The 15122-nt window shown below is 37.3% G+C and overlaps 1 protein-coding gene across 8 annotated transcripts in view; it reads left to right on the top strand.

Moving 5' to 3' along the window:
- Positions 1-9689, top strand: part of phldb1a (pleckstrin homology-like domain, family B, member 1a) — a 36188-nt gene extending 26499 nt beyond the window's left edge. For all 8 annotated transcript variants that reach the window (XM_055043326.1, XM_055043327.1, XM_055043325.1 and 5 more), the window contains 8 exons: positions 261-380; positions 467-533; positions 1886-2030; positions 2361-2451; positions 3146-3292; positions 4473-4692; positions 7872-7957; positions 8865-9689. In XM_055043326.1, the coding sequence (XP_054899301.1) occupies positions 261-380; positions 467-533; positions 1886-2030; positions 2361-2451; positions 3146-3292; positions 4473-4692; positions 7872-7957; positions 8865-9005 (1017 nt within the window). In that variant the 3' untranslated portion in view covers positions 9006-9689. The remainder of the gene's footprint in view (positions 1-260; positions 381-466; positions 534-1885; positions 2031-2360; positions 2452-3145; positions 3293-4472; positions 4693-7871; positions 7958-8864) is intronic.
- Positions 9690-15122: the final 5433 nt, after the last annotated feature.

Raw genomic sequence — 15122 nt, forward strand, 5'->3', positions numbered from 1 at the left:
AAGATGCAGTGCTTTCAGAACTCAAATAATGCATAGAAGACAAGTTTATATTCATTCACAACAATAATAATGTTTTAACTCAGAATCAGTGTTTGGTGGAATAACAATGAGATTTTCAATGGGGTTCAGTGCAGTGGACTCTTCATTTTGTCCAGAGTTGTATTTCTCCACCTGTAAACCAGATGTTGGATAGGCAAACAAAACAATAACAAGTAACACCCATCACAACAACATTTTTTGTTTTGTTTTTCTCCTGTAAGATGTTAAAGTCTAAGTCAGATGGTGAGGTTGGACAGGGACCATCACCTGCTCAAATCTGCAGCACTGCACTCCTCTCTCTCTCCAGCGGCGTCATGCATGACAGAAATGCCGCCACGACGGTCAGTTTCACGCTTCTAAACTCTCATCAGGCTTTAACAGCTGTTCACCGCATGATGCTGTCTTCTGTCTTTCATGGGGCTTACAGTTGATGCTGAGAGAGAAAAACCTGTTAGACATGGACTCCAGGAAGCAGACAGCTCTGCAGTGCAAAGGTACGTGACTCCCTCTTTCAATTGCCAGCCTGAACCACACAGTTTGTGCCTAAAAAGAAATGGACATGAAAAAGAAGTATAGATTCATTACAACCACCTGCAGAGCAAAGCTATGTGACTGCATCGGTTTTATTGCTTTCATACTTCACACTGCTGGTGTAGAAGTGTAGATTTATCAGCAAGAACATTACAACCTACTGCTTAATTTAGTGGAGGCCCTCTTTATGGTGCTATAAAAGCTGTGAAATGTCAGAGTTTAGATGGCAGCTCTGTTGGTGACTGAACCACAGCACAATAAATACATATGAGCAAAGAAGAACGTGAAGAGATAAAGGCTTTTACTCACTTTATCTGTCAGGCGATTTAAGGTTTTGGCTGAAAAGTGTGTCATCACATTCACTACTATTTAAATAAAAATCAATCAGTTTTTATTTTGGGAATATTTTTTGTACATAAAGAAGGGAACAAATAAGGCAAGAAAGAATAAAGAGATAATAAAAAACAACTGAAAAGCACAGAAACTGATCCTTAAAAGAAATGAGGAAACTAAATAGTATTAAGACAAGAATCTAATTTTTGTAACTGAGATCAAAATAAAAAGAATAAATAAAAGTAAGTTACCTATCCTTCTGTATTTTCATTGGTCTATCCATAAAGGTAATTGAGGCATTTAACTTAATAGTCCTGTTTATGATCTGCAGGAGGAAACAGGAGTACCCAGTAAGAACCTGCATGCACATAGGAAGGGGACCAAGATAATATGACATGGATAAATATGTTAAATATGTTGACATCTTTAACATATTTATGTTAACATAAATATGTTAAAAATCTTGACATCTTCATTTAAACCAAAAGAACAATAGATTTGCCCTAGAGGTATATATATATATATATATATATATATATATATATATATATATATATATATATATATATATATATATATATATATATATATATATATATATATATATATATATATATATATATATATATATATATATGTATGTATATATATATTATATATATATATATATATATATATATATATATATATATATGTATATAATACATAATTACAAAGAACATTTCTTTCTTGCTCCAAGACAATGTTAAAAACGACAGCAATAAAAATAAATAAATCCGTAAGTTTAATCATTTTCTATGAAGAAAATATCTTGAATCTCACAACAAATAAACAAAAGAAAATGAGTGTGAGAAGAAAAATGACTAAAAATCGGTATTTCCTCAAACTGAAACTGAAGTGTACTGACACAATTCGCTCTCATGCCACCAGAGGGCGCCATAGGCTGTGATAACTGACTCTATTCCCCCATGTGTTCCCACAGACCCATCTCTGACAATCCATCACTCAATCCTGCACCACCAGCTGCCACCCAGCGGCACCCAGCCGTACGACACCCTGAGCCTGGAGAGCTCCGACAGCTTGGAGACCAGCGTCTCCACTGGCAACTCCGCCTGTACTCCGGAAAGGTGAGAGACTGCCCTGTTTCCATGGGAACATCCAAGTCTGCCCTCTCTGTTTGAAGAAAAGGTCACTAGGCTTTGTTCCTGTCACAGCGGGCTTTGTTACACGCCTTTTTTTGCTCACGTGACGGCGCTGGCTGTTGCCATGCCAAACCCATTCAGGTTTCTGAAGTTAAGTTTCCACCACGGTGTTAATGAAGAGTCCGCGTCTCCTGCTGTTCTGATTCCAGGCGTGTTTGTTTACCTTTTTTTGCCTCCCCTTCGGGTCCCCTCTTCTCATCCGAAGCCTTGTCATATCCGTGTAATCAATGTGAACTTCCCCTGTGTGACTTGTAGCGCCTCTGGGTTGGAGGCCCAGAGGATAGAGGAGATGGAGAAGATGTTGAAGGAGGCGCAGCAGGAGAAAGCCAGGCTGATTGAGAACAGAGTGAGTTCCCCACGCTACAGCTGGAGGGCTTTCACATGAAATCAACACAATGCATGTCAGTCACTTCATCTTCTTGGAAAACAAGCACACAAACATAAAAACACAAGAATTTGTCGTCAGTATTTTACAAGTTTTTTTGAAGCAGTGTTCAATTTGTGACTGATGTTTCCTGATAGAGATGTTATATGAGTGGAAGAAAATTAGTACATTTTCACAATATTTTAAGTCATTAAATAGATAGAAAGAAAACTGAAGTAATGGTAAAAACTATTTGATAAAAATCATAAAGTATTTCAGTGTAGTCGAAATGTGACTCGGAGATGTTTAAGGAACAGGTAGATTAAATCTACATGAGACGTCAGAGCGAGCAGAAGACTTTCTGAAATTAAGTTATAAAATATTTTGTTTTTATCAGTTTTTTTAATGCTGAAATAAAGCAGACCTGTGAGTAAGTATCTGAAAGCTGCAAAGGATCATTTTACGTCAGCAAAGCTTCCCCTTTTCCACACACAGACTAAAGGGATAGATTTTACAAAACCCTGGATTGGGACTTGAATTCTCAGGTGCATCCTCTGACAGTTGTCTGCTTTGTATCGCAATATTTGCCTGCCATTAACATATATTCCCGTCTCGCTCTTATTGTCTCTCCCCCTCGGTCTGCTCTCTGCGCTCTCTTCTGTCCCGACGCTCCCAGGAGAGGGAGGTGCAGGCTCGGCGGCAGATGTTGGAGGAGGAGCGGAGGAGGCGAGAGGAGGCCGAGAGGAGGCTTCAGGATGAGTCGGCCCACAGGCGGAGGCTGGTGGAGGAGGAGGTGAAGATGAGAGAGAAGCACTTCTCCCAGGTCAGTGGAGCGGTGGGGAGAGAAGAGGGAGGTGACGGAGGGGAAGCAGAGGCTTGAGGGAGAAAAGGATGAGAGGAGAGGCAATAAAGGGAGGAAGATCAAAGATTGTCAAAGAAAGGAGAAGGACCGACGGGAGGGGAGCGAGACAGAGGGAAAGACAAAAAGAAATGAGGAGGGGTAGGGTGGAAAATAATAGATACAAATAACATACACTAGGCTTTAATCACGGCTAATTATAATTATGGAAAAATCAAACATAAAGATGCCAACATCAACTATTGGCAACTCCTTATTAAATTGAACAAAAAGCCTTAAAACTAACAAATATAAATGTATCACGGTCGCATAATTCAGTTTATTTTCATAGTAGAAACACTTTCACTTTTACAGTGAAAAGCTTAGTTTGCTGCCTGCCAGGATGCAACTTGAAAAGGTTAAAATAAAGTGTTGAAGCTGTTAGAGAACTGCAGCACCTTGTTGAAACCGTGTTTGTCTAACAATCACCAGATGCTGCGGTGTCTGCATTCAAAAGTGACAACTAGGTTTGTCACAATAAACAGCAAATCAGTTAATCGCATGATAGATTAAAAGAAATTCAATCATTTTCGTTTGTTTTTCTCTTTTTCATATCTTTTTACCAAAAACTGAATGATAAAAGTCTTCAGTCTGGTGTTTTGATTTCAATTATCCCTTTTGTAAATTATTTTTACTATTCTGTATTTTTTCCAAAGACATGCGGTCTTTGGAAATCCCTCAGCGGGTTTTCATGAAAGTCCACAGTTATTTCTCTGCTGGTGCTGCATTTCCACAAAACACATCTGCAATAGTGTTGGAGATTGATGTGGCTGATAGAGTAAACACACATTGACTTGTTGTTTTAATTATGAGGTCGCTGTTTCCTGCAGCAAAGGAGAGGTTTACAAAAGCAAAGAGAGAGGAAGCGTAAAACTGATCCAGAGTACAACTTCATCTAGCAAAAATCCAAGAGAACCTTATTTAGTATTTAAAAAACTGTTTTTTTTCTTTACATTTGAACCTGTTACTGAAATTTATTTAAATTGATGACAATATGGAACTAAACAAACATTAACCTGATATGTTTGAAGTCAGAAATATTTTCTCAGTAAGACAGCTTTGGACAGTTTAATAAAAAACAACATGTGATGTTTTCCCGTTGCAGGCCCGTCCAATGACTCGCTACCTGCCAAACCGTAAAGAGGAGTTTGACCTGCGCGCCCATGTGGAGTCGTGTGGCCACTGCATAGACACCTGCCCCTTCGTCATCCTCACTGAGAAAATGTGCAAAGGCCACCTGGTGAAGATGGGAGGCAAGATCAAATCATGGAAGAAACGCTGGTTCGTTTTTGACCGTCTGAAGAGGAGCTTCTGCTATTACATTGGTGAGGACGAATTGGGCTGGATTTGTGTAAATATTGATTGTTATAAACATCAGTGGATATAGTTAGGTAGTCCTCGCATGAATATACACACTGCTAAAAACTTTTCAACATTTTGTCCCATTATAATCACTAAATGCAACATATTTTATGAAGACAGAGAGCAACACATAATATGTTTTGTAGTGGAATTTTTTTTTTCAACTCAAACTCAGCTATTTTATCAGCTGGTGAAGTGAAATTACACACAAACACTCAAAGTATTATTTTAAAAGTAGAGTTTGTGAGCAATTACAGGGAAAATAAAATCTGAGCTTCCATCTCTTATCATAATTGAAATGCTTCAAGTGCATACAATCAAGATTTAGTGATTTTTTAATTTAACCAACACGTTTCTTCTGATTTAAGTAATACTCTGTCATCACTTTGGAGTCCAAACTAGAAGTGCACCAATAAATCAACCCAGATTTCCTTACATTTTGGTTTATACTGGCCTATGTTTACATGTGAAACTGGTTTCAGGCATAATCTTTCTTAAAAATCAGCCACTGGAAACAGATCCACCTCACTGTTTCCATCCTAGCAACTTTTTAGACTAAAAAAAGATTAGGGTGATGGTAATGAGGCCATCCAACCTTCAAGACTCTGATTTCATCACATAAGATAAAATACTAGTGAAAACTCATGAAATCAATGTCATTAAATAGGATGCTGATTCCTGTGACTGTACTTTTTACATTTTCTTTTCTTTTCTTTTTAGAGATACCTCTCATTTATTCCTAAGATAAATCTATTGGTTGATGATATTAAACCTGGATGTGCCAGGGTGTATGAATAATTTTGGGCTTTTGTCTCAAGCCCACCTGATGCAACCAATGAGGCGTTTGATTGGTATCTGAAATCAAACCTGATTTGCAGGTGTGTGCTCAAATGCAGAATTCTAGCACAACAATGAGGGATTTTTGTGTTGAATTTGTATTGAAAACAATGGTAAAACATATTTTATTTCACTTTTTATGCTATTTTTGTGTAATTATTTTTAATCAAACTGCCAGGAAAAACTTCAACCACTGCTTAAAATAAGTGTTCCACATTTGGAGACAAAAAAAAGATGAAGCTGGCCACACAGGAAGTGCAAAGAAGTTACATAAAAATATCTAAACATCAGTTGGAGGAAGAAATAATTTTCATGTCAAACTCCATCGATTGAGAATATCTGCTCTTAGTTTGATGTGCATAAATCGCCTCATTTGCAATAAAAAACTGTTGTTTACAAAGTTTTTAAATTACACATGTCTGTATGTTAGGTAACGCTGCTTTCCAAAATCATTAGAAATCCTTCTGCTTTCAAGGCCTACAAATTTCAGCTTCCATTGAATCCAGTATTTTGCTTTCTGCATTATGAGGGCTCACTAAAATGTATTGATGTTGGATTTCATTTTACACTCTGTTTCAGTTCGTTCCGGGTCATTTGGGTTTATTTAACTTGTTAACTTGTAAAGATCCTCACACAGGGCTTATCCCAAAGCATCACTGCTTCTCCTCTAAGGTTCTGCACTTTGCTCTAATGTGAGACATTTTCTCAATTGAAAAGTGGAGTTTTATTTTCCGCCGCCCTTTATTGTTTTAAAACAAAGTCAGACTGTTGCAGTTTGTTCTTCATATCCATCAGAATCTGACACAAAAGCGGTTTTCTGAATAATTCACAAACATGTTTTGAAGCATTATTTTACAATCAGTTCCAAAATAGAATCCAAGCACATTTCCATCCCTGACACCGCTGCTCCTTATGCTCCTCTCTCCATTCACTCGCCTAGCCTTTTCACCCGCTCACTCCTGACGAAGATGATGGTGATGACGGTGATGAAACAAGATGCAATAGTTTCTCTGGATGTGTTTTTCTCAGGGTGGAGGCTAGCTCCTGGCTTGTTCGTGACTAATAAAACGAAACTCACATTTCAAAAACATTTATCTCATTACTAAGCAGATTTGACTTATGAAGAAGAGAAAGTGGGAACAAAGTGTGGAAGGCATCTCAAAAGACCGCCGCTAATTGTTGGAGGATGTTTCCATCTCCGCTCTTTCAGGAGAGTCAAAGGGACGACTCCTGATTGTTTGGACGAGACAATTCAGAGAATCTGAAGGCTGAATTTCTCTGAAGAAAATTCACTTTAGGTTTAAAAGCCCAGATACCACAGAAGCCCTTCAGCTCAGTGACAATAAGTAACAAACTTGAACGTCAGGTTTCACTGCAACACGACTCCCCAAACTCTTTGGCGTGGAGCATCTGTGTGTGAAACCCGAGGGACAAAGAACTGAGACCGGACATCTGACAGAACCTCTGACCTGCTCTAAGCTCATTCTTTTCAACAGAAAAACATGAAATGTGATACAAAAAAAGTTGAGCTTCTTCTTAACACTTATGCCAATTTTCACCCTCGCCATCAGCAAAAAGGAGAGAGAGAGAGAGAGAGGCAGACGATCCAGAAAGTACAACTGAAGAAAACAAGTCAGATTAATAGGATGGCAAAGACTTGAGGCTTAGCTGGAAATAGACTCACACTTCTAATTAACTCTTGCTCTGATACACTTCTGCTCATACCTATTCATGGATCAGACGCTGCTGGGGAAAAGACTTTTATCCCTTATTTCTGTTTTTGTGTCCATTCTTGCCGTCTTGAGTTTCAGTTCCTCTTTCCACCTGAAATTACTCAAACCCCTGGCAGATTTAGATTTCAAATTATTTTCATTCAAACCAGAAGCAACATATATCTGATTACAAAGTGTTCAAATTGTTACTTTAAAATGCACAAACAAATAAAACAAGTAAAAGCAACAGAATCAAAAAAAATATTCTGTTCTTCTGTCCACTTGTACATAAATGTAAACCTCATTACTTTCCTTAGTCCTCATTTAATATTTCTGTTATATTTCTATTTGTGTTACTTTTCATAAAGCCGTACGTTTTTTAAAGTAAAGATTAAGGTATTTGTAATATTTTCTACCGTTCTCAGCAGGTAAAAAGAAACACTTTCCTGTCCTCCTTTTATTATAACACAGTTTCCTCTCATCGCCCGCTGATTCTCCTGTTTGGAGTTCGGTCTGGCAGAGGTCTTGCATCAGTGCAACAAGATGTAATGTAATGTAACTTAATATATTTATTTTTCTTTTTCTCGTCTCAGACAAGCATGAGACCAAGCTGAAAGGGCTCATTTACTTCCAGGCGATTGAAGAGGTTTACTATGATCACCTGCGCAGCGCTGCAAAGGTAAACGCTCCTCTATCATAAATACTTTTCTAAATTCAGATGTTTTGAGTGAATTTTATTTCTTTACAAATTCAACAGTTTGTGAAAAATGGGATTGAAAAGCAACAAAAACATGTTGGTGTCCCTTTTAAGCTGATAAAATCAAATGTCTTTGATAAGCTTCAAATTTGTGTTTGATTTTAACAAATTATTTTTGAATCGAATTGTACAGATAATTAGACAAAGAGAAAAACTTTTAGCACAAAAATGTCGTAAAAAGTTAAACGTAATCTTTTGTTGAAGTTGTGTAAAATATGTCACTTTAAGGATTATTTGTTTTAACAAAATTGCCGTTTGAACAAATATTGTCATCCTTAACTGTACTATAAAAGTAAATGTTAATCTGAACTTTAACTGGATCTGGTTCGTTGAGATCCAGGCTGTTGGGATTTTCAGCAACAAACGCTGCAACTGGTGGGAACACAGAGGTTGATCTGTGATGCTGCGGGCCGGTTTAGACTTATTAGACTGCATTTCACTATTTAAAACTATCCAAAATTACAAAACCTTCTTTTTTAATTTATAAATATTTGGTGGCCAGGTTGATATTTTAGTCGATTAATGATAACACAAAATCACTCTTCTTCCATTTCAGTGCCCAGATATAAATCCTAAATCAGAACAAATTCAGGACTTGATTAATGGTCAAATATATATCTTAAACAATGCAGGGAAATTGTCACTGTTGGATTTTTTTAAAACTTCTACTGAATAGATTTACGCAGCGGAAAGGTTGGAATTTAACAAAGAAAAAAATCAGGATGAGAAGAATTATTTACCGATCTTCACCAGGGATGAATATTATTAAAAACAGTCGGTGGAGTTTCTGCGTTTTAGTAAAACGAAATCTCCTTTTATTGTGACTCAGAGTCCCAATCCAGCTCTGACCTTCTGTGTGAAAACTCACGACCGGCTTTACTACATGGTGGCCCCGTCTGCGGAGGCCATGAGGATCTGGATGGACGTCATAGTTACGGGCGCAGAGGGCTACACACAGTTTATGAGCTGAGAGACGGACGACGACGACGACGATGAGACGAGCAAAGGAAGCAAGTGGACATCGGCGCACTGACCTGCTTCCTGCTGGAGCTGACATGAGTGGAGTGAGTGTTTGGAGCGCAGGAACGTCTGAGGAGAAGAAATAACTTCACGCCGCCGTAAACTGAAGGAGGGCTCAGTCCTGACAGAGGCGCGTTTTAAAGAAATGAAGCCGAGTCATTTCTGAATGTGCTTTAAGTGATTTCAGGCGGAACAATTTTCAAGATTTCTTAATTTTTTTTGTTTTTAAACTTCAGATTGTTTACACCTTTAAAGATATTAGCATGCAGTATTATCCCTGTAACCTTTTTATATATTTTAACATTTTATCCAGATGCAGAAAATATTTAATATTTGCAACACTAAACTCACTAGAAACATTTCAGCAGAACAATGTATGTTACAAAGTAAAATGTAACTTTGCTTGGTGCCAAATACAAATATACAGTGAATGATTTTTACATGATTTTTTTGTTAATATCTGTATTTATATATTGTTCCAAAAGCTATTCATCCAGGTACATAACAGAGCGATACATTTGTACTTTATATAAAAATCTCAAATACTTCCCGTAAAATTTCAATAAAAAGGAACATTTACAGTGCTATTAAGATATTCTAAAATACACATTAAATATAAATAAAAATGTATAAAGCAGACATTCTTGTTCTGTGTTTTTAATGATAACATGTTAGTGTTTCTCTTTTCTTTTTTTTAATTTAGCATTTTGTCCTGGCAGCTTAGGAAACTGGTCACCTTAGTGTCAAGGCAGCAAATATCTTATTCCCCCATTAACTTTATTAAACTGATGCCACAAAAAACCGATGACATTATGATTACATTTACACATAATGTCAGGATAGCCTTAATGCCTTCACACATGAAATCATCACTTGTGAAATGATTTTTTTAAATTGACTACAATTATATTTTATTGTTGTTTGCAGTTATTTGATGATCTGAGTCATTTAAAAGTGACAAAAGCAAAATCACTGTTTTTACATTTCAGGTTTCCACTTTGAGTGGAGGATTGACAGAGGGCAGGAGAATTAAAACAATAATAATAAAAAAAAAACAAAGCATAGCAATAAAATAATAATTTAAATAAAAGCAAAGCGTCTCTCCCCCTGGCCACACCAGCAGCAAACGGGACATTTTAGTTGAACTGAACAAAGTTACAACCCTGTTCTTCCTCTCTTAATTAGAAGCTACATAAACAAGTCATTAATTACTAGCTTTCTGTAAATATCCTCACACACGCTAATGAGATGCTAACTTTCACAAAGGTGTTCTCTTTAAATTCTCGCTCTTTATTTGTCGGTGTGTTGTATTAATTGTCTCTAACTTTTTTATTTAAATATATATACTATTTGGAGCAGATCAACTCAAATCAGACCAACGTGTTTGCGCTTTTTTTTTTTTTTTATCCGGTAGCCTAATTAATTACATGACTTGTCTGCAGTAGGTGAGCTACATAAAAATAATGAAAAGAGAAAATGAAATTACATGCAACATGCATGATTCAATATGGAGAAATCTGAACCCCACACATGCAGCACAACATACTTCTTATCTCCTCCTGAAGTGAGCCTCCTTCTCCTGCACCTATTTCACATCACATCCACCCTAGATTAGAAAAACGAAACGTGAATGAGGAGCTTTGATAGTGATAACATTTGACTGGACTGCATGATTAATTCACCTGCAGTAATCGGAGGAATATTTAGCAGATGTGTAGTTAATCGTGAAAACACACCTTGCTCCTGACAGATAGCAATTAGTTTCAGCACTTCAAATGTTAATCCCCTGTTCCCTTAGTTGAAGTGAAAACATGTTGTGTAATATTTATGAAAATGAGTCGCTGTCCTTTTTTGAGATCCGTGCAGGTGAGAAGAGAGGCAGTCTGCGACCTTATGAAGATTTGCATTCCTCTGACCTTGGGAGAGATTTCCACACATCAGTGTATCTCTGAGGCTCCAGAGCACCCGGCCGCATAGTAAACACATCTTTTAAGAGAGCAATGTGAGCTCATTACTGCGGCGACGAGCCTGAGCGACACCTCGCCTTATTGTTGGCGAAATATTAATGAGGCCGGGGTGATCTCTACTTTATTTCATAGGAGTAGACCAGGCCTTCTCCCCCCCAGGCCTTCCAGTTCAAATAAGATCGGCTGAAAATGAACGCAGCTCTCATTTGAGTTTCTCAGCATTAATGGGAGAAATTAGGCCCGTCTAAAAACAACCCTCAAAAATTCCTGATGAAATAGAGATGTCCTGCCAGCTCAGGCAGAAAGTTTACAGCGGTTCCATGTCAAAGGCTCTGCTTCCACCGCCTTCACAGCGTGCGCCCCCGATTCATATGCTTTCAGATCCACATGTGAGTTCAGATTAATTTAGGAGATTAAAGGGGGAAGATTTCCGATGCCCGTCCTTAAACACGCCTTCTGTTTACTGAGACACACACGCAGACGTCATGGATCAAAGCAGGTTTTACTGCGTCACAAAGATCACTCTTTCTAATGAATGGTTAAAAGTGCATTAAAATTGTCAACTTTGCACTAAAAGTACATAAACATTCAAAAGCACTCCTTCATGTTTATAACAGGTGTTATGCCATGTTTATCACAGAGGCATGTCATATGCGCACCCCATCAAATAAAGTGTTATCAAATATTCAACAGGACGAAAGAAATGACAAGAATGATAGCAAAGAAATTACTCAAAAAAATAGCTGAAGGTCTCTACTTTGGATAAGTTTTCTTGATCGGCTGTCATTTTAAAAGTGAAAACTTCAGTGTTTTTTATTGCCAATTTGTGTGACAGACCAACACAATGCAGTACCGAATAGAGAAGCTGATATTTAAGATCAATCCGTGAGAGACACTATCCTCCAGATTTTAGATTCATCCCGCCTCAAAGGCACCTAAATTAAATAAATGACTCATCTGGAACTGAATTACATGAGGAAATTCATCCATTTTATAGATGTTGCAAAACTAACACAACAAAAACAATGTTGCTTCTCTTGAATTGTGGAATTAAATAAATAAAAACACAAAACTATATTATTGATGATATAAAGAGAAAGATCTTAAAAGCAGAACAGCTTTATTAGTCTAAGATATCACAAAGGATTAAAAAAAGGAGCACGTTGGTTAGTGAGTGTAATAATCCTCACTAACATGCCATACATGCACTTGGCATGCAAGCATAGACTTTTCCAACTTCTCAGCTCATGCACAATATTCAATTAGCCTGGGCATCAGTTATGGAAGGAACTTCAAATCATATAATTTTTGCATAATAATTATACATTAGGCTTGATAAATTTTCAAAGGGTTTTACAGGCTTCAACAAATTTTATTTAGTAGGAGAAAGGACAAAAGTGACTGCATTAAAAATGTTGCTGAATGTTGTCGACCCTTTAGAAGAGGTGGGAAAAATATTGCATGTTACACTCGTTAAACCTCATGTACCGTTTATCCATTTGCAGCTCAGCACAGCAGCATGTGTTCAACGAAAGCCTCTCCCTGGAAGTACCCAGTTACAGTACATAAAAACTGCAAAAACACAAAACAAAGCTGCAACACAAACCTGAAGTGTAATAAATAGCTCAAAAAACACAGATTTTCATCATTGAAATTATATTTTGTTTGTTGCAAGCTGCCATAAAACTATCTTGCACATCAGCTGTAAAGCTCAAAGGTGACAGACGATGAGCCTCTGGGGTTTTGTACCACTGAATCACGCTCTGAGTGCTGTAAATAACCCGGGTGGATCTTCTGGGACTTAGCGCCACACTAACTTTATTTTTTAAGCTCTTGTTGTTTTTATTTATTCATTTATTTATTTTATCTTATTTGCCATTTTCCACAACATAAAAAGAAAAACAAAATTTGTATCTAGCTGCTGACACATGACATCCACCATCCCTTTCAGGAGTTTATTTTATTGTGCCAGATCAACAAATCTTGCGCTTTGGAGTTCGAGTTGATAAAAGCAAGTGACATCCTGTGGGATCTCAAAGAAGGACTTAATAGTTTTTTGCTTTTTTACATCATACACCTCTAATTTACCGTCACGTCCTCGAGGATCAGTACATAAACACAACCCGCGAGTCACCGCTTTCGTCACGGTTCGATACCAAAGCAGGTTAGTTTTGTTTTAAAATTCATGAAGGAAATTAAATTGTTACCTTGTCGAGAATTGATTACCTGTTTCATGCCAAACGCACAAACATGCAAGCAGTCACTCGACTGAAACAAGCAGGAACATTCGCAAATCCCCTCTGAGGGGGCTTCCATTCACAAGTGGTAACTGCACTACATGTTTTCCTCATGTGTTCAAAGAGGGGCAAAAGTTGAGGACAATAAATTCTGAGAGAGATGATGATGAAATGATGCTGTAACCCTCACTAACGTGCCATACATGCACTTGGCATGCAAGCGTAGACTTTTCCAACTTCTCAGCTCATGCACAATATTCAATTAGCCTGGGCATCAGTTATGGAAGAGTTATGTTCAAATGTCTTAAAGACATTCGAGGATCAGTTTGATCTAACGTTGTTCAATCTGTCGAAGCTGGTTTGTTGACTTCAGTTGTGAAGTTTGTGTGACTTAAAAAAATCTGTCTTCCATCCTGGAAGCCCTACAGATGTTCTGAGCATGAGTCTTCCAAAATATAAAACAAAAAACATAACCAAATTGTTCTTCTTGACTGTGGTGACAAAGGAGAAAAGCAGCGACTCTGTCATGAGCAGCACCTTGGCTATCTCTTATCATGACACATAAACAGGAAGCTCTCAGTGGGCCAATTAATACAACCAGAGAGAGCAGTCAGGGGTTTCCTGTGAGACCTGCCAACTTCACCAGCTACTACTATCTCAATCTGGTTTCCATTACGACCACATTTATCTTGATTGCATCAGGTTGCCTTTCTACAAATCTCTCCAATTGCTTCTTTTACGGCAGACACAACATGTTAGGCTTAATAGAGAAATGCCTCTAAATCATCGAGACGTAAAAGAACAAACACAGAGCTGAGAAAAGTATTTGTCCTCTCGCAGATTTCTTCTTTTTTTTTATGACATTTTAATGTTTAATGTTCCAATATCTGACAAAGATGATATTACAATATTAAATTTATTTCAGGGAAGAATCAACCCTGACCAGGATACCATTTTGTAAAAATGTTATTGGCTTCTAACCATAATAAATGATCTGGCCAAGAATTACCTTTAAATGATTGTAATCAAGATGTTTTTGATTACTTAAATCTCATTTAGATTTAAGTGTTTTTGAGCACAAAAAAAAAAAACCCAAAAAATTTTTGTTTGTACAACAGCTTCACAACAGATTTAGGCCCAATCACTAAAAACTTCTGTTTTCTTTTTTCATCTATTGCATGACAGACTTGCTGATGTGATTTGAATCATAGTTTTGTTGCATAACTCAAGTGCAACTGAGCTTAAGGTCAAAAACCATTGGCCAGACATTCTTCATCTCATGACGATTTGTTTTGACAAAGAAGAGAAAGATCTATGTATACTTATTTCAGTTTTGTTTGACCTACTGTCCATTGGATGTCGTTTTTCCAGCCTCTTTATAATTGTTAAATCAGAGCACTAAGTACTGGGTGGTTTAGATAACTTGTAATTTTAATAAAATCATTCTTTGATTAATGTGTATATTACTTACTCAGGCTATCTTTCCCAGTATTAAACATTGCTTTTACGGTTTGAAACCTGCAAGTGTGACAGAAAAGCAAAAACAAAAGAAGTATTTTAGAACAATGTGCATTTCAACTTTCCAATTTGAGCACAAATGTCATTATCTGAGCTGGAAGCTTCCCAGTGGACAAACTGTTTACTGGCTTATCAATCTGTCACTTGAGCAGAACCGTAAATAAACCTATTGATTCTGGCAAACGGATAACGTCGAAGAAAAGCAACTCAGCAAATGAGACGGAGGAATGGTCGCAGACGTCTGGTGATATAGAGGTAATTTGAGGGAAGAACAGTAGGTAAGGAGGGAAGAGAGAGAGAGAGAGAGATGCAAATCCCATGGCAACAGCAACCAGAAAACAAGTC

Source organism: Poeciliopsis prolifica, unplaced genomic scaffold, assembly GCF_027474105.1.
Source record: "Poeciliopsis prolifica strain line A6 unplaced genomic scaffold, Auburn_PproV2 SCAFFOLD019, whole genome shotgun sequence".
Classification (NCBI taxonomy): domain Eukaryota; kingdom Metazoa; phylum Chordata; class Actinopteri; order Cyprinodontiformes; family Poeciliidae; genus Poeciliopsis; species Poeciliopsis prolifica.